The 21,832-nt window shown below is 52.8% G+C and overlaps 3 protein-coding genes across 3 annotated transcripts; 2 read left to right on the top strand and 1 right to left on the bottom strand.

Annotated features, from left to right (window-relative positions):
• Nucleotides 1-1,875: 1,875 nt before the first annotated feature.
• On the bottom strand, nucleotides 1,876-2,622 carry MIND_01312900 (uncharacterized protein; the record flags this gene model as incomplete). Its single annotated transcript, XM_037369584.1, has 2 exons — nucleotides 2,181-2,622; nucleotides 1,876-2,126 (listed from the first exon to the last, which is right to left on the bottom strand). Exons 1-2 carry the CDS (start codon nucleotides 2,608-2,610, stop codon nucleotides 1,876-1,878), a joined length of 681 nt encoding a protein of 226 aa, XP_037214082.1. The 5' UTR covers nucleotides 2,611-2,622.
• Nucleotides 2,623-7,483: 4,861 nt separating this feature from the next.
• Nucleotides 7,484-9,481, top strand: MIND_01312800 (Family S53 protease-like protein; the record flags this gene model as incomplete). Its single annotated transcript, XM_037369583.1, has 7 exons — nucleotides 7,484-7,729; nucleotides 7,778-8,068; nucleotides 8,118-8,315; nucleotides 8,364-8,503; nucleotides 8,538-8,723; nucleotides 8,770-9,377; nucleotides 9,429-9,481. 7 exons carry the CDS (start codon nucleotides 7,484-7,486, stop codon nucleotides 9,479-9,481), a joined length of 1,722 nt encoding a protein of 573 aa, XP_037214081.1.
• Nucleotides 9,482-10,702: 1,221 nt separating this feature from the next.
• MIND_01312700 (HEME-HALOPEROXIDASE domain-containing protein) lies at nucleotides 10,703-13,216 on the top strand (the record flags this gene model as incomplete). The annotated part of the gene is made up of 8 exons (XM_037369582.1): nucleotides 10,703-11,218; nucleotides 11,263-11,570; nucleotides 11,618-11,780; nucleotides 11,832-12,382; nucleotides 12,432-12,642; nucleotides 12,702-12,796; nucleotides 12,849-12,965; nucleotides 13,027-13,216. 8 exons carry the CDS (start codon nucleotides 10,703-10,705, stop codon nucleotides 13,214-13,216), a joined length of 2,151 nt encoding a protein of 716 aa, XP_037214080.1.
• Between the last annotated feature and the right edge of the window lie 8,616 nt (nucleotides 13,217-21,832).

Genomic DNA, 21,832 nt, shown 5'->3' with positions numbered 1-21,832 from the left:
CGCCTCTCCGTTGACCACGAAGGCCTCAGGGGCAAGGCGGGCGTAGGTGCGGACCGCAGAGAAACGCGCGGCCGCGTTTCCGATCGCCGTTGAAGGTGAACGGAGGGTTTGGTCGCAAGACCAATTTTGAGGCGAGGTTGATGTCGCCAAAGAGGGCCTCGGAATCGCCCTGAACCGGAGTCGGAGTCGGAATCGACGTCTCCGGGGGTGGTGTTTTTGGGGTCCGCCAGCAGTATTAGCGGCGGCAGCGGCAGCGGAAGCCTGGGTGGTGAGAAGAGTAAGGGCCTCAGTTAGGCGGTCGATTTTCGCCTCGAGTGCATCCAGCCGAGTGTCAGCGTCAGGAGTAGCTCCGGAAGGCATGACAGGTGCGGGGATGACAGGAGTGACAGAGGAGGAGGGGACAAGTGGTAGGGGGGGTGACGAGGGCGGAACGGACTCGTATTCCGAGCCTGAGTCAGCGCCGAACCTAGCAATCTTGTCCGGTTGATCCCGTAGAGAGTTTCTTCTGCTGTAAGGGCAACCCCGGAGGCCTGAGATCAAGGTCCTAGCAGGGGAGGATCCAAAGAGTGAATAGAAGTAAGCAAATACAAGTGAGGCTGACCTAGCAGGGGAGGATCCAAAGAGAAGAAACTCTAAGGGTCCGCCTGCTAGGTAGCGGAACTATATACTGCGCTCTTGACGCGCCAAGGTTGATCGTTGCTCCGTGCAGTATGCCTGCGCCATGTCGCAGGCCAGGTCCCAGGGGGATCGCCAGGCGGGGGCGGCGATGCGCCTGACGGAGGCGGTGATGCGATCACCGGAGTCGGAGCCGGAGTCGGACCGGAATCGGAATCGTCTCCGAGGGGCCGAGAGGGAGGTTCCCCTGACACTCGCCACATTGAGGGGGTTGCTTAGACTGTCTATGAAGGTATATCAAGGCTGATATTGATTCTTTATACTACAAACTATCAAAAGGTGTATATATCTGCATTCAAACACCTGAGAAACATGTCTCCATCTACCACATCTACCAAATAATGGACCTTTAGTTTTCTTAAGGATATTGGTCTGGCTGGGGCAAGTAATGCACCATAGATCAGCCACTAGCAGTCAACAAACAGGGAGGGAGAAGATTACACTAGTGCTCACCATGAATAAATATCTTTGAATATATTTTAAATATTATGGATATAATATGATATGTTATGAATCTGTTATATTACTGTCTAGGAATATTCAATTATACTTAAGTATTGAATCATTCCTAGTGTTAGTGTGTGTGTGTTGAAGGTAGTAACTATACAATTTCAATCAATTAATCCTGTCATAGCCATATTGCCATCCTTAAACTAGTCACATGTCACGACTAATTTCCTGGCTCTCAAACTGTCCCAAAATACAATATTTGAATATATTGATATGATATTGAATATCTGTAAGGGAATATGAATATAATATATTATTCTTCCGAGGATACAAATATAATATGGATATAACATCATATGTTATATTTGTCTTTGGCCAGCACTAGATCACACCTCTTCCCAACAAAACATATCAAGAAATGGATAAAAAAAGGATGATTTTTTCTTATTTTCAGCTGCCTTAAATGGTATCCTTATCAAGGCCTATAGGGCCTGTAAGACACTATATGCCCATATATATTATCTTATCCTATGATATTCTATAGCTCTCCTACAGGGAGCTTATAGGGATCCTATCATACTGTATACATCCTTACTAGTTAGTATAGGATAGCTGTAAGACTTATGACCATATAGTGCACTGTCAAACTATGTATTGGAAAAAAGGAATTTGGGCCAAGTTTGTCAATCATCCAAGTATATTCAGAAGAAATAAATGTAAAACTTGACTTATGATCGTACGTCGATTAAACTAGCTAGCAGATGCCACTGCAGCAATGGCACCGGTCTCTGCGCCCGAAAGTGCACCGCGGATCATCGAGATATGTGTTGCCTTGACGAGCGCTACAACCCCGCAGTACACCGCCGTGCATGGTATCGTCCACCCGACCGCCACGGCGACGCGGTCCATAATCTCGTTTTGCCGTTCGGCGCTCTCCTCGCGGCGCTTCGTCAGCCAGGCCAAGTCGGCGGCGGGCAAGAGCGTGACGTGCGACACAGCGGCTGTGATATCGCCATCAGCACGCAAAGCAGCAAGGTTTAGTATGGATCACACACCGCATGCGTACTCGAGGATCGCGAATATGCTGATAATCCACTTAACCACGTGCTCGCGCTCGTCGAGGAAGAACACCATCGCCAGCAGCGCAAGGCGCATCCACAGCAACACTAGCGACACCGCGAGCACACGCCAGTCGTCCGGGCCGGAGCTCCAGGAGCGGACAACACGAGACATGGCCGGCGTCAGGAGGTAGGCTGCAAGAGGCAGCGAGAGGAAGGCCTGCGCTACGCCCTTCGCGGAAAGGAGGCCAGGCACCGGGTTGAGCAGCGCCAGGACAGCTAGCGCAGGGAGGACGGCGAGGAGCGCCGTGAGGCCGAGGCGGACGCCGGCATGACCGTCAAGCTCAGAGGCATGCAGGTCGGCCTTGAGCGCGGCATTGCTATACGGGTCCGACGTAGGCAGGCGGGTGTGGGCATATGGCGCCATGATGATGATGATGATGGGCGGAGTGGAGTTGTTTTAAGAGCGCTCTGATAGGGATTCACTGCCTCGTCAGCCGCCCCTGAGTGAGGCGGCGCCGCACATGTCTCTATTCTGGAACAGCCATGCACACCACTCACTCAAGTCAGCGCCACACCACCCACTCAGAGAGGAGTCCATTTATAGTCCGGTCCGGTTCAAACCCCGGATTCGCCGAACGCCGAACGACGAACGCCGAACGCCGAACGAACCGGTCCCGAACCGGCCTTTTTCGGGCCAAGAAGGCCGAACCCGGCCGAACCCGAGCCCCGGTTCGGTTCGAAATGGGTTTGGGCCGAACACGAACGCCGAACCTTGGTTCGGTCCGGTCAAGTTCGGGTTCGAACTGAAAAGCCGAACTGAACCGGGCTATCACTACAGCCGTTTGCATAATTTCGTGAAAATGTCAAAAGGTTTCTCAGCCGCACGTGCCTGATGGCCGGCGCGGCGGAAGGCGGCAGTTGCTGGCAGAGCTCCCTTCACCTTCGACCGCCATGTAGTCCCCTCCAACCGATGCGCCTCCCATCCCAGAAGCTTCCAATTTACCCAGATGGAGAGAGAAAGAGACTACACCGACATCCCCAGCGTAGGAACCGTCTTCGAAAGTTGGGCAACAAAGGCACAGACAGGCCACAAATTGAGAGTTTGTTTTGCGCTACAGTCATATATAGGCCTCAAGGACGCACTCATCCACTCAACTACCTTCACTATGAGCGACTCTGGCCTTCCTCCTTCGTCTCCGCCTCGCGACTCGTCTTCACCTCCGCCTCGCGATGCACCACGTACCTGGCTCGAACCAAACAACCTCCAACAAGGGACAGCCTTCCATGAACTTGTTGTCGCTCCAACTCTGGGCTATGCTCGTCCCTACTACGACTATATGGCGCGCCAATTTGTCAACATGCCTCCTGAGTCCTGGTATTGCACCAAACTACCAGGCTGGTCTTGGAGCCTTCAACCCTGCTCCTATCAACGTAGGAACTGGTTCTGGTACATGTCTTTGTCCTTGCTAACTGTTTACTCACCATTTTACAGCTCCTACAGACCTTGCAGCCCATCTCACTGCAGATCCGGAGGAGATCATCGTCACAGAGTGTGCGTGCTCATATCTTTTCTTTGCGCCAAAGGCTGACTGTTCCAATAGCCTATCGCCCTCTCTTCGTCAACTCAACAGTGCAATGGAAGGAATGCCGGTAGGACTGAATATCGGATTCCACGAATAAATGTTGCACGATGTACAGCAGGAGTGCCGGCGGGAGAGCGACCATAACTCCTCTGGACTGTCTTGTTGTCGACTGCACTCTCATCCAGTGCCACAAAAAGATTGGGGTTGGTGTATTGTGCCATATTCATCTCCCACATCGCCCGTAAATCCTCGTTCCGCTCCGCCGCATGCTTAGAAAGCTTCTTCCGGGTAAGTTGATGGAGAATGAGGGCTCGACTGAGTGTCGCGAGTGAAATGTGGACGTTCCGGACTGCTGCGAGCTTTGTTTGCAGCTCATCGAGGAAGAAGTTGGGGTTGGCCACAAGCAAGGCGTCCAGAAACTGAACATCATCCGCATTGAGGGTTGGACGTGCCCCGCGACGCCCAGCAAACATGTTCTCCACCATACCCGTCTCACAGAACCGCGACACGACTTTTGAGACCAGCCCCACCGAAACATTCCCTCGTTCCGCAATCATCTCCATCGTGAGCCCGTCACCGAGGTACCATTTGATTATTCGACGTTTCAAGTCGTTTGAGATGGGGGGAGCCATGGGAGAGAAGAGAGTAGTTGGTTGACCATGGCAAATGAGCTTAAGGGACGCGCCAGCCGCCCCCGGCCGCGCCGGGCGATCAAGCACGTGCGTCCAAACAAAATTTGACATTTTCACAAAATTATGCAAACGGCTGTAATTTATTCACTGAAAATCTGTTCGAACTGAATATCATGGGGCAGCGGCAACAGGCTCATCGTGAAGAGATTCGTGGAAGAGAGGAGATGTCACACCTGTGCCAACTAGTCATGTCCGTAATTTTATTCAGTTCGTCAGTCACATGTCACACGCACCTCAATTTGACGAATTTTTTTCATCAGTCACTATCTTCCACCAAAATTTTGCCCCAAAGACGTCCAAATAAGAAAATTTCCGCTCTGTTCTGGTGCCGGAGGCGCTGAAATTGCCTGATGTGGACAGCCTGACAAATTGCCAAGTTTGTCAGGCATGTCACATCCTTCGGGCCATGACAATGACGAATTGATTAAAATGCAACAGTAGTGCCAAACCACATTTCAGATTGATGTTTATATAAAGTTTTTGCAATGAAGGACATACTGAGTAAGCAGGAGCGAGACAAGTGTGATGACAAGGGTGCAGAACTTTAAACTATAAACGGAGCATGGCGGACGTCGGGCGGGGAGCGGACAATCCCGAGCCAAATGATTGGGGTCGCCGCATCTGAAGCAGGCTCGACGAGGGGCACCCCGAGCCCTAGTGCGATCCAGCTCCATAGGGACGGGGGCACGGGCCGCGGGTGGCGCGGGCGGGGCCACCGGGCGGATGGGGAACGGAGCTGCCGAATGAGCGATAGGGAAGGCGCCGCGCGGAGCTCCCGAAGCGGTCCACGGGGTGGCCGTTCCCTTGATGAGCTTCGCTCGCACCAGGGCTTCGTATTGTTGGAAAGCCCGAGTGCGCCAACCCAGATAGTCACGGAGGTCTGGGGGGTCGTTCGAAGAGGTAATACCGTTGTTGATCAGAGGATCAAGTCCGTGGCGGTACTTGGTCACCTTAACCAACGCGTCTTCGAAGCCAGCGAGGTCCATCAAGTCCTCGAAGTCGTCGGTATATCCGTAGACGTCCCGCGTTCCCATGTGATAACCCGCGCTCTCTAGCTTAGCGAGCGCGAGGTCCTGTTCGTTCTCCTCAACGAACCGAAGGCAAAACTCGGAGAGGAACTGGCTCCACCGAGGGAAGGGGTTTTTACTCCCATGACGCTCTGCCCATTGCTGAGCAGGTCCCTCCGCCATATAGGACATGGCATAGCGGACGGCCTTTTCTTCACTCGGCTCTCCGTTGACCACGAAGGCCTCGGGGGCAAGCCGGGCGTAGGTTTTGACCGCGTATAGGAACGCGCGGCCGCGTTTGCGATCTCCATTAAACGCAAACGGGGGGTTTGGTCGTAAGACCAGTTTTGAGGCGACAGTAATGTCACCAAATAACGCATCCGCGTCGGGGGCATTCGGAGATGCCGAAGTCGGTGCAGGAGCTGCCGAAGGTGGTGCGGCAGCGGAAGCCTGGGAAGCAAGATTGGTGAGGATATTAGTGAGGTTGTCAAGTTTCGCCTCAAGTGCGTCCATGCACGCGTCAGTGTCCGAAGCAGCTCCGGTAGACATGGCGGGCGTAAGGACAACAAGAGCAGAGGAGGAGGGGTCAAGTGGCAGGGGCGGTACTGACTCGTACTCCGAGCCTGAGTCCACGCCGAACCTGGCAATCTTGACCGGTTAATCCCGTAGAGAGTTTCTTCTGCTGTAAGGGCAACCCTGGAGACTCCGACGAAAGCCTAGCAGGGGAGGATCCAAAGCGTGAATAAGAGCTACGGGAAATACACGGAGGGACCGACCTAGCAGGGGAGGATCCAAAGAGAAGAAACTCTAAGGGTCCGCCTGCTAGGGCGCCAACTATATACTGGTCGTCCGTAACTGCCGACGTAGAGCGCAGAAGGCCTGTGCGGCGTCGCAGGCCATGTCCCAAGGTGATCGTTGGGAGGGTCTTGATGGATCGGTGATTGTGCGGGCGAAGGGGGCCGTGGACGATGGTCGGGGCAGGTCGGAGCGTCCGAAGGGGCGCCGGTCGGATGCGCCTCGGATGCGTTCGGAGGGTCCGAAGGAGGCCGAAGCGGGGGTTCCCCTGACACACACTTGATAGATCTTGTAGCAATATTTGCTTACTACTAAAACAAACCCTGCTTAGTGCACACCAGTGTTATCATCTCCTGGGCCATCTGATGTTGTTGTAGTCCCTCCACTATTTGTATCACCACCTGAGGCTGAAGTGGGCTTGCTGCTATCTGGCTTGCTATAATTGCTAGTACAGCATGCACTGATAAGAATATTGCCAGAACATGGTTGAGGGGGGATGCTCACTGGTATTGCTGATTGTATTCCATGAGGCTCATTGCTGGGGATGAGGGCCTCGGAGGGTCTTGTCAGTCCGACCCTGGCACCCCAGCTATATAGAGACTCTTACTCATGCCCTTGATGGTGAGAAAGTGCAAGGGGATTGGGTGAAGGTATGAGAATGTTCTGCCAGGAAGTGATGCCGATATCAACGAGCATTGAGAACCTGAACTTAGAACTCTCAGCTCATACTTTCTTATCTAGTTGACACGCACGTTCAAGTTGGCGGCTGATCTGGCGGCCCGAAGTCCCGTTCATGTGACCTTGATATGCATTGCATCAGGTCAGATGTCGCGGCGACGATTGCCCGCTGTCAACCCGCTGTTCCTCTCTCTTTTCCCCCAACATGCCAAGGGCTCAAACCCCGAGGAGCCCATTTACGCCGGGAGCACCGAGATCGACCTCAGAACGATGCCATCGACCTGACACACAATCGGGTTAACACAGGCTGCCGACTGAGTACTGTACTGGGCCTCTATTGCGCGGAGAGACGCCCCACAACGTCTAGGACTCTACGCCGCCAAAAGTCGAGGATGCGTGGCGGGCGAGCGCCGGTATGTGCTGCGCATGGCGCACTCCCGTTGTCGTTGACGATTGTAATCATCTCCCATATAGGCCCCGCGCAGTTCTTCTCTTCATCACACTTTCTCTATTTCCACCCGACTCGCTAATTCGTTCTACTTATGGTCTTCTCGGCCATTCTAACCCTCCTTCCTCTTCTCACCTCGGTGTCCGCCAGTTTTATCCTTCATGAAACACGACCCAGCGCGCCAGCGGGATTCACGAGCCAGGGCAAGGCGCCAGCAGACCAGAATGTAACGCTTCGCGTCGGGCTGAAGTCGAGCAACATGGCCGGCCTAGAGGCAAAGCTGCTGTCCATTTCCACCCCGGGCAGCGCGGACTTCCGGAAGTGGCTGTCTGCTGAAGAGGTGCGTCGTCATTCGACACGGTTGCGGCCGCCACTCATGTTTGTTTAGCTTAAGCCCTACATGGAGCCCTCGCAGGCGACACTCTCCGCTTTTACCTCCTTCGTCAAGACACACAACCTCACCCATTCCGTTCTCTCCCCTCACAACGACTGGATGTCGCTGACACTGAGCGTCGCCCAGGCAAACACCCTCTTTGCTGCCGACTTCCGTACCTTCTCCCACGAAAAACTCGATGCCCCCATTACTCGCACCCTCAGTGTTTCTCTCCCGCGGGAACTAGCGGATCATGTCGAGGTTCTCCACCCCACCACCGCCTTCCTCCTTCCTAAGGGAGACTCGGTCGAGTCCGCCAAGGCCAAAAAAACTTGCCGCCCAACCGCACAAGCAGCTTAACTCTCGCATTGCACGCCAACCACTCCGCAGGGCCGTGCCCGCAAGCTGCATAGACGATTTCCTGGTCAAGCCAGCGTGTCTACAAGAGCTGTATGGTATTCCCAAAACGCCGGCGACGGCCAGCGCGGGCGGCAAGAACAACTTGCTCGTCACAGGCTACGAGGACATGTGGGCCAACGAGGAGGACTTGAAGGTGCGAATGGGTCCACCTCCACATTCAACTCGGACTGACACGGGATAGAACTTCCTGATGATATACCGCCCCGATATGGACCCGAATACCAAGTTTGAATTGTTTACGCTCGACGGCGGCAAGAATCCACAGGAGCCTGAGAACGCGGGGCCCGAGGCTAACCTGGACATCCAATACACTGTCGGCGAGTCCGCTCTTCTCGGGTCGAAACTGCTCTAACAGCCATGTAGGTCTCGCCACAGGTGTTCCTGTCCAATACCTCTCTGTTGGCGGCGCGCTGGTTGACGAGGACCTTTTCCCTGGCATGCTCGACACGATATTCTACGTCCTTGGCCTGAAAACGGCACCCACCGTGATAACGACTTCCTATGGGGATAATGAGGAGAACTTCGGACCATCGGCAGCCACGTATGTTCTCTTTCTCTCCCTTTCCAAGTCGACTAACTATTTAAAGTAAAATGTGCGACGGATACATGGCCATGGCTGCTCGTGGAATCTCCAACCTCTTCGCCTCGGGTGACGGTGGCCCCCGCGGTGGGCATGACCACGCCTGGCAGTGCTCGAACAACACTTTCATCCCCGTCTTCCCGGGCACGTGCCCCTGGATTACCTCCGTTGGATCGACCCAAGATTTCGAACCTGAGATCGCGGCTCCTTACACTTCTGGCGGGTTCTCCAACTTCTTCCCTGTGCCGGCCTACCAGTCGCCGTTCACAGGTCCGTTCCTGAACCAGCTCCCGGGCGACTTCGCCGGGATCTTCAACCGCACGGGCCGCGGCTTCCCGGACCTGTCGCTCACCGGGTCTGCTTACGCGACTGTGGTGTGGAACTGGACGACCGGCCTGGGGGAGACGAGTGCCTCTGCACCTGCGGTGGCGAGCATGATCAGTCTCATAAACGACCGACTGCTCGCCGCTGGGAAGCCCGTGCTCGGCTTCCTCAACCCGTGGCTGTATGGTACCGCGGCGAAGACGGCGTTCACGGACATAACGGCGGGGAAGAACTTTGGCACGTGCCAGAAAAGCGTGTCGTTCGAGGCGACGCAGGGTTGGGATCCAATTAGTGGGTGGTTTTTCCGTGTTTGTCGCTGGTGACTGATTGTCCTCTTTTCAGCGGGGCTAGGGACACCGTCGTTCGACAAGCTGCTCGCGGCTGCGCAGGTGTGAGTGGGACATATTGAGATGTGAAAGCTCCTGTGATATTCTTCGACCTCTAATCTTGATCTAAATAATACGATTTTGAGGGACTAGTCCGATGGACCGATATGCCAGCGACGGCGAAACACACAGTCTGAATCGAACTGGGGCTGCAGAAACTGACGCAAGGACTGTGGCGGTGAATGAAACTGTGGACGAGAAGCGGAGACTGTCACGAGACAACGAACATGGTAGTACTAGTTTTAGAAGGACCCCTGATTATCCCCACAGAGGTCGGATTCTGAAATCAGTAATTGTGAAAATTTGTCCGGATTTTTTGGACGGCAAACCGAATTTTTTTTGACCGGATTTTGAACAGACCGCAAAAATTTGTCCGGATTCACATCCAACCTTAGAAAAACCACTAAAATCGGCCATCCAAATTGCTACCCAAACCAGGAAATTTGTCCGGACTCAGATCCGACCTGTTGAGGGGTAAGACAATTTGTCCGGATTTTTGGCTCGACATTTTTGGTTTGGGCCGATTTTCTGTCCGGATTATGGTCAAACCTCAGGCAAAAATTTGTCCGGATTCCAGAATCCGGCCTCTTGGGGCATTATCAGGGGTCCTGTTTTAGATGATGCACGTCATCGTGACAGGAGGTAACACGGTAACACAGTGTAACACAGTGACAAGTACGACTGATTGCCAGTGATTCTTTACTTTGAACCACCACCATGTCAGTGGCGATTTCAGCATCTTCAAGTTGACACCCACCATGGATGTCGATATCAGAACCGAGCTAAAGTACTTTCACGAGTCTCCTGCTATGGCAAACCGGTAGTCTTCCTTCAACTTGCCAGTTGCACGTGACTTATACCCTACAGAATCGATGATCCCGCTGCTCCGTACGCACACGCTTGCACTCCTTGCCATCCTCCAGATGCTTCCCCTCCCTGTCTTCGTTGTACTGAGGTCTGGTGCTGCTACGCCTGCCGCACGGATGATGGACGCGCCGGCCCGCCCCGGCCGCTGAACAAAAGTGCTCAATTTTCTCAACTCTGAGACATTGTGCTGACCTTCTTATCAGTCCACGGTGTCACGGACCGGCATTACTTACACCCTGCACAATAAAGAAGCAACAAACATTGCTTTTTGTCACCTGTGCTTCTTTGCGTTTATTGTCTCAGACAATAAAAGGACATTGTATAAGTATATCATTCTTTGTTGCTGCCACGCACAAGACGATCATGCCACAAGACCTGCCTCCCGAAGTCCTCTTACAGATTCTAACGCCAGCACTCTCTGTGACGGGCGACCTGTTTGCGGAGTCGACGAGATCTGGGACGTGGGCGCGCTACGGGGAGTCGCCATCGGCCTATCTTCTGGTGTGCAATGCGTGGTACCGGGTCGGAGCGCCGTTACTCTATAGCGTTGTCGTCCTCCGGTCGAAGCCACAAGCAGCCGCGCTGGCACACGCAGTAGTCAGCAACAAAGAGCTGGGCCCGCATATCAAGCGGCTGCGGGTGGAGGGCGGGTACGGCGCATCGATGGAGAAGGTGCTCCTCTCGGCAAAAAACATCGTGGCCTTGTTCCTCTGCTTCAACCACATCCATGGGACCGATAGCACCGAGGGGCTGTGTAGGGGCCTGTCGCACATCAATCCCGCGACGCTCATTGTGGACGACGATGGGCAGCGGCGGAATAAGCATCTCACGGCGCTGACAAATGCCATCGTGGAGACGATCCCGCGGTGGGAGAAACTGGTGCGTGGTCTGTCATATGGGAGCTCAACACCGATGGCCACAAGACATGCTTCGATATCACCCACTTCTACCAACTTGAAATGGACCGCCAGCACACTCTGACAGCCCGCATCAGCACCATCTCAGCGTCAATCAATGCCGCCCGCCGCCTTCGAACCCTCGTCCTCGCCGAGCACCAGTGGGCCGATGCGGCATACGACCTCTTCCAGGACTGCCCGCTGCACACGCTCCGAGTGAAGCGGCCGATTCTGCCGAGCAAGGATCCGGAGTTGCAGGGGCTTCGGGTCAAGTTAGAACGCAACGGGGGAGTGTTGCTGAGGACCTTGTTTTTTCGAAACGACCGCGCTGAACCGTAAGGTATAATGATATGCCATGGAAGTAGGTTGACATGATTCTTAGCGATGTTCCTGCCCAAACGGTGTTCTCGCTTAATCCGCATTTTGTCCCAATGGCGAATGAATCTTCCGATGTCCAAGAAATGGTTTGGTCCCATGTGCTTTCGTTTGTTTTTACTGCAGGATGGGGGAGCTTGAGGCCGCTCCTGGTATGCAAGATGTTTATGGTGCGTTGATGAGCTTCATTTGAGCCCGCTTGACAATGCCGTGGTCGCAAGGAAGCCGGCCTTCCTCACCTGTATACTCGAATCACCCTCCCGACTCGCCAGCATGTCTATGCGCTTGCTCGCTCCGTTCAAGCTCACGCCGAATATGGCGCATATATCCGCGAGCTAACACTGACGCTGTCTACCACTGGCAGACCCTGGGCCGTCCAGGAGCTATTTCGCATGTCGGACGACGAAGCCTCCGTGTACAACGCCAGTCTGCAGTACATCCTCGCTCGCTGTCTCAGGCTCGAGACTTTCGCCTCGGTGGGGCACACAGGTCACGCCGTACGCTGGGATCACATCGCCACGATTACCGCGACCTCTAACACGAGCATGCGCGAACTGATTGTAAACGTGACGGAGGAACCCGAGGCAGTGATCCGTGATGTCGCCCTGGTTTTTGACATGCTGAGCAACCTCCACGCGCTGGAATTGCGGTGCAAGAACGTCCTCCTGCCAAGTGACTCGGACCCGTTGGCTCCGCCAAGGTTCACGCAACTAACGCAGTTGACATTGGACTTTCCGCAGCAGCCGCTGACGGGGCGGTTCATGAAGTGCGAGTAAGTGCTCTTGTTCGTGGGACAGGCGCCACGTTCATCAATGCGATAGGTTTCCTGTCCTCCGCCGGCTGATACTCGGCCGCGGCGTCGATCCAGCCCAGCTCTCACAACTTGTCGTGTCCGGCCCACATATAGACTTCCTCTCTATTGCAGCTGAGACGCTTATCATACCTGGGTTGGGCTTCGGCACGGCCAAGGCAACAATCCTTCACTCGTGTCCGAAGCTCGCGGAGCTGGTCGTCAGCGCGACGCACTCACCCGTAAGTTTCTTCCAAATTTTGGTGCGCGTGTTAACTTACCCGTGACTTTACATATACAGCTCCAGGCATACACCCTCCCCGCTTTCCTGCCGCAGCCCGGAACGGCGCATACATGTCTTGCGATACTCCGGATAGAAATGCCGTTGGATAGGGGGTATGTATTTACCCCCTCCTGATCTCTACAAGCCTCACACTCATGGCGGCAGATATGCGGAACGAATGTGCAAAGAATTCCTCCAACCATTCGCCACCCGGGTTTGCCCCCAGCTCCCGGGCCTCCGCGAGGTGGCGCTCAGCGAACCTGTCACATGGCCAACGACTGAGTGTGTTTTTCATTTGTGCAGGTTCACATTGGCCAGGTCATTAATGAGTATATTCACACAGGCGCGAGATAGACAACAGTGTGTGGGTACAAACCGCAGAGATGCTCCTTGCCGTCGGCGTGGAAGTGTCTGACAGTGCCAAGGTGCGCTGGCGCAAGCGTCTCGGCCCTAGCACTCGAGAAATGCGGACGCCAAAGAGGGGAAGGAGAACGGCAGTGCCGGCTGTCAATGATGCAATGGAGATTGACTGAGCAAGTTGCAAGTCACTTCTTGTGTTGATTATTATAAGATTTCTTGGATGAACATATGTCGGAAATGAAACTTTATTTCTTTGGCAAATTTGCAAGCAGCATTAAAAATTATCAGCAGCCGTAAAAAACAGCCTTCAGAAATTTTGACCTGGCCTCCAGATTTCAGAAACATTTTGAGAGTGCCAAGGCTTTTCTCCAAAAAATTAGCGTTTGGGCAAGGGGGGTTCAAGATTTGAAACATGGATATAGGGTCGGAAAGTTTTTTTCCGACCCTCTGGGGACCCCCCCCTCCCCCCCTCCTACCTTATATAGTAATATATTATCACGATCAACGTCATGTGACCACTGATACGATCAAAAGTGGGATAAAAAAATTTAATCTTTGTGAAACTTTTTTTTTTGCAAAAATTCTATACATGGGTATGTGTATATGTGTAGGTATGCATGTACCTGGAGCCTTCAGACACATATGGCAGGCCATATCAACTCTTCAACATGTTCACCTCTCATCAATTACCTGATGATGGGCCCATGACAGAGTGGGCTATCCAAGCATATGGGCCTGAAAGTATATAGATATAAGTATGAGGGTTGTGAACTATAGAAATTGGAGTATATACACTATATTTTCAGTATCTTTACACCCATATAAGGCCCAAATCTTTCATAAAGTTTTTTTACCCCCCTGGGACCCCCCCCCTACCCCATGTGCCTGATAAGGATCTTGAACCCCCCTTGGCTGTGAATGACAGCCATTCCCAAAATCCGCAAAATGTTTTCAGAGTATATATTTTCCGCAACTTTTTATTCTGCAACATTAATCAATCTGCAACATTATCTATACGTCAGAGACTCGGAGGTTGAGCCAGTGCAGGGTAGAATGGGGATGCCTTGAAAAAAAGCAGGTGGGTTAGGTGTGCGTAGAGCCATCACGGCTACTTGGAGCAACACCGTAGCCAATAAGCTAGGCGTGTGAGGTTGGCTGAGTTGACTCAAAGCCAGAGTGTATACGAAATCAGTGGGACTGGGACTGGGCCAATCCCACTGATCCTGCCCAGTCCCACTGATTCATGTCCCATCAGTAGGATTCGTGCAGTCAAATGTGACACATGCACAAGTCCCACTGATCAACGGGATCATCGCAGGTCTACCGGTTGCGGCGCCGGCTGGGGTTTTCCACCCCGGACCGCAACCAGGGCCTTGCCCTGGACCCGCCCTGCCGGGGGCTTCGCTCGCCGCGGGGAGCATGATCCCCCCTTCTTCCCCTTTTCCACTATTCCTGGGTTCAAACATCTGGTTCCACACTGGGTTGCGGCGCTGGCCGGGGCTTTCCACCCCGGTGAAAAGCCGCAGTCTGGGACAGACCAGGAAACAACTATTTTTGTCGATTTTGTTGCTCAGCACACGTCTCAGAGTTGACATGAGTCCCGAATGGTCAGCTAGGGAGTTATCTGCCAAAGAACCAGTCAAAATCTATCAGATCGCTCTAAGTGATTCTGAAATCTCGACTACGAAAAGTTCACAGGGCCCGTTTCTTGCTAAGATCTATCCAATCCTATGCAAAATACCCGAAGGGAATGTAAACTAAAAGGCATATTCGGTTTGGCGTGCACTGGAGACTCGATATCGACTTCTCCTAGATAAGGGACACCCCTATCTCTGTTGGTATTGACGACTGACATCATTGGAACATGGTTTCGGATCATGCTGGAGGATCGAGAGTGCCAAGGGATGGCTAAACGGGAGAAACCAACTCAATTGATTGGGGCCTGGACCTGCGATCAATGGTGACTCTAAAACACTGACGAGGAACTGGACATCTGAATACTGGATTTGCACCAGGAGAGTTGGGACAAACATCGCTGAGGCCATACATGCAAGATACGAGTTATGTGTGTCATTCAAGAGCTGGACAGCCGAGCTATCAACTTATCCTACTCAAGATTGAGGGATTCTTCACAAGCAAAACTAGATAGTCGTGAACATGGAAGATTTACACAGGTCATTGACACCAATACACACGATACCAGTCATCTGGACCTGGATCTTCGACTCTGGGCCGTATGGCGAAACGATACCAATACAATTATGTGCATGGACTACTTTTCTTACTCATGATCTACCTCATTTTATCATTTTTGTTTTAGTATTTATATCACTATCTTGTATTTGGGAGATTCACGGATTGCCCCGCTCTACTAGGTGCATCTGGGGATCTAGCTCGTCAATTTATCTTGCTAGCTCTTTCGAAATAGTATCATCGCATCGAAGGATCATTGGTTGAGGATTTCGGTTGCTGAATAAAAGAGAGTTCTGGTTGCTGTTTATTGAGTTTTGGTTGCTGGTCGAGAGTTTAAGGCAGTTAGTCCTGATCCAACGAGTATAAACTCTCCGGGCATCGTATTGGCGCTTCTCTATTGCGGAGTTTCGTCGATAGTACGCTTTGGGGAAGGTTTCGGCAAGTGGTATGGAAGTGTGGGCTGCAGCGATGACGGCAGGGGTAGGGGCCGGGACTGTTGGAAGAACCCAGCGAGTGCCGTCCCAAACGCCATGGAATGTAGGACCAGGAGAAGGGGGAGCAGGGGGTGGAGCAGGCGTACCATACTCAAGGCGGTCGAGACGGTCGGTGAGGCAAGTAATTTCGCTCTGCAGGAGCAGGCAGTACGAATACAGGTCGACAGGGACGCCAGGAGTCGTCATTGGGGAAGAGCAGGCAAGCACAGTAGGGTGAGGACGAATATAGGAGATAGAGAGGATCAACTGGGGCTAGAAGAGTGCCAGAGTCGATATAGAGGCTTTGGTATGCTGTCAGGGGATGAGGGTCCAGGTGCCTAGTTGATACCAAAGCCGGGGGAACAGCCCCACGGCCAACTACTTAAGTACAGGGCTATCTGCGCACGGACCAGTCACGTGATCAGTCACAGCTGTCACATCACATGCTCCCCTTACACAGGTGTCAATTTCTGTCTTAGCCGAGCTACGCCGTATATACGGCCACCGTCCCCGTATACGGGACGGCACTTACGGCATCACCAACGTACCATTGCCGTACCGTAAGCTCGGTGCCCAGGGGGCCTTACAGTACGGTTACGGTGCCGTATTACGGATAGTGTCATAATTATCTGGGTAATAGTAATGTTCGTGAGCGCGCGGGCGATTTGCTCTTGTGAGATCAAAACCCATCATTCGTGAGACTGATGGCAGCTGTTAGCCGAACATCTGTTTTCGTAAGATCACAGTATCCGCGTGACCCGTCATGGTGACCCGATCGTTGTGACAACGCCAAGCTACTTCTCTTTCCGAAACCACTACCACCCACCTTCTCTCTCCCAATGTCTTCCCCGACACGCACCGGGATGTCGCTCTTCGAGACCGACCAGAACCATCACCACCACCTCTGTCACGACAGCAAGGGTCTGCGCTGAACTAAGGCAAGAATGCGGCGGTGAGCGCAGGGCGCACAATGGGCAGCCTGGTGCAGCTTCTTTACCCCATTATTGTGGAGTGCTCACAGTATAGATCCCACGCACTGAGAGCTGAAGCTGATCGCCATATGCTGGTGCAAACCCCCACTGCATCACTTTCCGCAACTACTACCATCTCCCGCTTTGCCATTTTCGCCAACATACAACCAAGCATTGCCCTGCGACACTGAACGCACCAACCCGAGGGACCACGCTGAACGACAGTGAGCGAGAACAGGGAGGGGGCGGCGTCTGAGAAGGGCAGCCCTCCGCCCGGATCCACGTTGGCCGAAGCCAAGCGTGATGGGCAAGCATGCTTGTGTGGACGTCCCGGAGCACCTTTCTAATGGTTGTAGACTTGGGTCCGAGACAGGACCATGGTGTCAAGCTGGGCCGGTGGCTTGTTGCTGCGTCATGTGCCAGAGCTCGCATAGTGGCGTGGCCGAAGTATCGCGGTGGTAGTGTGGGGACAGCAAGGCAAGGGTCATCGCACTGGGCATGGCCCGGCGCACTGTCGATGGGGGAGAATGGCTGGCCCTGGAGTGGGTGGACGTGGGGCTCACTGTGCGGGCGGTGTACTCTTATCTTATCCACCTGTAAAGTTGCATGTAGAACATAGAACATCAATATAGATTCAGTTTTTGGCCCTTATGCCCTGAAAACAGGAATTTTAGAACTCAGTTGATGGGATCAAAGTCAGCGACAAATGTGCTAAACTCCCCTCCCCCACAAACCAGCCCCCGGTAGCTCTTGGCATCCTAAATGCAACACATGGCACGATGATGGCCAGTTGACAGCTCACGAACATTGCCAGGGCCCAATTATCTTGAGTAATAGGCCCATCTGCACCCATAAAGGTTTTTAGTTCTTGACAAAGGGCAGGATCACTGGTATTCAAAGATTATCTAGGAGGATTCCATAGTTGCTCATTGTCTGCTGCACTAAGTTGACTATTTTCCTTTGAAGATAGTTCTAGTGCTTCAATAAACCGAAGAGAAATCTGCAGTTTCTCAACTTTTATATTATCAATAGGAATAGAATGCCAAGGGGGCTTTGAAGAAACTGCTGGAGGAGAATGGGGCAGACCAGAAACTGTTCTTATTTCAGACTGTGGTCCTGGGACGGTCCTGGGATATCTGCTGTACCTGGAACCAGCTGCTGGGCAATGAAATCAGTTTCTGAGGCTGCTGGCAGCCCTCGATCTGACCCTGAATCTGAAATCACAGGCAGGTTGACTTGATCAAAGCTCAAATCTTCATCATCTGAGACTGAATTTGGTAATTGGTCAAGCTCAGCATGATCCAAAGAGGTACTATCACTGGAAGAAAACAATGTTACCAACTCTGGCTATGTCATATATATCATATTATATCTGCAATTTAATCTAAGTCTTACCTGTAGATTTTGTAAACTCTCTCCTGGGTTAGACATAAGAGTATTCTCTATGTTGAGAGCAGATCCACACACTCGCCTACCCCCTCTATGTCTCGATCTTCAGTTTATATTTCATGTCTCATTGTTACATAATTCAGTGCTTCTTCATTCCCTCTTCCATCCAGCCCGCCTGTTTCTACAGGTTATGGGCCCCGGATCTTTCCTCTGATACTGCACTCAACTCTCGTAACCCTGCCCGGTACCCTTCCGTGACCCCGCCCCGTAACCCAAACCCATAACCAGAACCTGTAACCTGAACCCGTAACCGTCGAGTCTATACCAGATTAGGCCCGCATGCCCGATCGAGAAATACTGCACATGCAGCTAAAATGCTGCACCTTGCGCAAAACTTCGGCACTCCCAATCCGAAATACGGTAGTCCCACATTTGGCATTTCTGGCATTACGTGGACTTACGTGTATTGTTGACATGACATCTCAGCAAGAAGTGTGACAAGACTCTTCTTCCACAAACCACCACCACCATCGCTTTTCACGCTCATTCTTACCCTGCCCTCCCTTTTGAGCAATTTGACAACCCCAAGCGTCACTTTGCAGTCCTCAGCATCATCGAGATGCACAACAGACTCAAAAGGGAGGTAGTTTTGCAGGAAATGACCGAATGATGACCAGGTGAGCCCCCAATGCCTTCTCAGACCAATTCAATACTCATGGAATGTCCACCAGAGGCTTTGAACACCAGCAATAACATCCGTGGAGAGGGAGTAGGTGGCTTGGCAGGACAAGCGCGTCAACCAGTGTGACCAGCATGCTCGTTTGCTTACCATTGCTGTTTAGATCTCGACTGCTTCAGCCACGATGAGAGCCACACTCATAGACGGTGCAAGTGAAGATCCTCCCATGGTGGAGGACTGTAACTAGGTGTGTGGTTCTCTCCCATGGTAATACTGTCCTATTTCGATCAAGTGTCCGGCACTTTTTCAAAATTTGGGACCAAAAAATTTTCTTTCAATTTATGGCGATTTTTGATGAGGACTTTTTTGGTCAATGTAACGCGTAACGCGGACACTTGATCAAAATAGGACAGTACCACAGTGACACAATCGACAGCAAGCACCGACCAACTGAGACCGGCAACTCCCAGGTATAGTAGTGTTCCCTTATTGACTCTCATTGCTCGCCACTGTAAGGGCAACCCCGGAGGCCAGAGATCAAGGACCTAGCAGGGGAGGATCCAAAGAGAAGAAACTCTGAGGGTCCGCCTGCTAGGTAGCTGATTATATACTGCTTGTCCGTAGCTGCCGCTGTCGGGCACAGAAGGTTTGGGCGGCGTCGCAGGCGAGGTCCCAGGGCAACCCTCGGGAGGGCGTTGATGGATCGGTGATTATGCGGGCAAGATGGAGGGCCGGACCGGAGTCGGAACCGGAATCGGACCGGAGTCGGACATGTCTCCAAGGGGCCGAAAGGGGGGTTCCCTTAACATCACCCCCCCCCTTTGAATGTGGCGTCTCGGCGCATAGACCGGAACAGAATTGAGTCGAAGGTCGCGGAGGCGATATGCCGTGGCTTGCCAGGGTACTTACGATAGAACTCCGCAATTTTCTCCGGGGCGAAGACACAGTCGAAGCGGACCCACTGGTTGTGCGACGTGTTGTAGCTTTTCTATCTGACAAAGTAATTCAGCCGTTTATACCTCACCCTTGCATCCAAGATTTCCTCTACTTCCCACTCTGGGACTCCGTCCTCGAGGTCCGGAGGGGGCTGGTCGTAGCCGGGGCGTCCCATTGAAGGGGGTCATCCTGGGCGAGCTCGAGCTTGATGACGGGCAAGACCAGGTGGAGCTTCGAGTAGCGCGGAGGGAGGTCGAGCTTGTAGGCACCTTTGCTGATCTCCGCGACTATCTTGAATGGTCCGAGGCGGCGGTGGGAGAACTTTTCCGAGGGGCGAGTCGTCCTGATGTCAGAGGCATCCAGCCAAACACGGTCGCCAACCTTAAACTCCGGAGACAGAGTGCGTCTCCGGTCGTAGTAGCATTTGTACTGGGGACCGGCACATCAGGGCTTTTGATGGCCTGATCATCATTAGCACAGCCACCAAAATCGTGTCCGACCCCACAAGATAGATTGTTTGTTCTTCTACAGAGAGATGAGTACTGACATGAGATGGTAGGGAGACTGTGGGCATGCTCTGACTATGAAATACCTTGGAATGCTTATATATAGTATGCATTGTATCAAAAGGCTATGGTTCTCTACTGAAATAGGCCCTAATTTAAATGCTAGTGGAATATTATGCAGCTGGTATAGGCTCTGAAGTGTTGTTACAGTGTTCTGGATCTTGGACTTGAGAAGAACTTGGGGGGAGACGCGATGTGTCACGCGGCTGTAACGCGTCTGATCAGTGCATTTTATAGAAGATTTTGGAGCCTCAGGAAGGCCCAGGTTTCCAAAATAAATTGCTATACTCTTTCAGAGCATTCCTATCTATGTTTTGCTCGGAGCACATTTTCTCTAAACTGATTATTCCTCTCAATGTTGTTGTGCAAACCCGATCAAGGACAAATATCAAAATTCTGCTCCGAGCAAACCAAAGATTGCCATAAAGGGCCCTGATCGGTGCAAAAGTTTTCGTGGCAGTGGCCGGCATGAGGCCAAAAAATGTATTGGTGTTTTGATGCAGTCATTTGGCAGGGAGGTCTTAGAAGGAAACATGTGCAAACAATTGATTGATTTCATCAAACTAACTGTCTGTGCCGGTCCCCATTTGTACTCCTCTTTGGCCTTTGTAAGCGCAGCCTTAGCTTCGGCAACACCTGTGGCAATCCGGTCGCGGAACTCATTCACTGACTCCATGGCGGAGCAGACTCCAGGTTCGAAGCCCATGCGTGGGAGTCGGCCTGAGTCCGTCATGAACAGGACTTGTTGCATGGAGGAGTGAACGTGGTTGTTGTAGGCAAACTCCGCGGCCGGAATCAGCTCGTCCCAATCATCCTGCTGATAGTTGGTGAAGATCCGCAGGTATTGCTCCAACTCCTGGTTGACACGTTCTGTCTGCCCGTCCGTCTGTGGGTGATACACGGTGGACGTGGCGGGCTTGATGCCGATTAGACACCAGAGCTCTTGGGTGAAGTCCGCGATGAACTGCGAGCCACAGTCGGAGATGTACTTCTCCGGAGTCCCATGGTGCCGCCAGACATTCCAGTAGTAGAGGCGGGCTGCCCCTACTGCATCGACCATCATATGACACTCCGAGAAGTGGGTGCGCTTTCCAAGGTGTCAACGACGACCATGATCGTGTCGTTCCCATGGGCTTCGGGGAGCTCTACGATGAAGTCAACGGAAATGGTATGCCAGCGTTCCAGGGGTGGTTCCGTGGGGTGTAGCTCCCTGTGGGGCAGTCTCCGGAGCGCCTTCGTGCGACAGCACAAGTTGCAGGTTGCAATGTACCGGCCGATATGGCGAGACATTTGGGGCCACCAGTAGTTCCGGGAGACCAACTCCAGGGTCTTGAAACGACCTGCGTGTCCGGCGACTCGGGTGTCATGGCAGAGCTCGATGATGCATCTCCAAAGGTCCTTGTCCTTTGGTACGACGATCTTCCCTCGGAAATGGAGAAGACCGCTGGAGACGGCCCACTCGTCGGAACGTGAGGAGCAGGGGCCTCGAGCTTGACCTTGAACCTTAAGAAGTTGCCGGGCCGCTAGTGCGACGGGCTCCTCCAGGTCAGGCTCACCAGAGAGGGCATTGCAGATATCGCAA

This window comes from Mycena indigotica (genome assembly GCF_014461135.1).
Source record: "Mycena indigotica strain 171206Taipei chromosome Unknown Mind.scaff0014, whole genome shotgun sequence".
NCBI classification, from domain to species: domain Eukaryota; kingdom Fungi; phylum Basidiomycota; class Agaricomycetes; order Agaricales; family Mycenaceae; genus Mycena; species Mycena indigotica.
The sequence above is the reverse complement of the archived record's forward strand: the minus strand, read 5'-3'. Positions and strand labels throughout refer to the sequence as shown.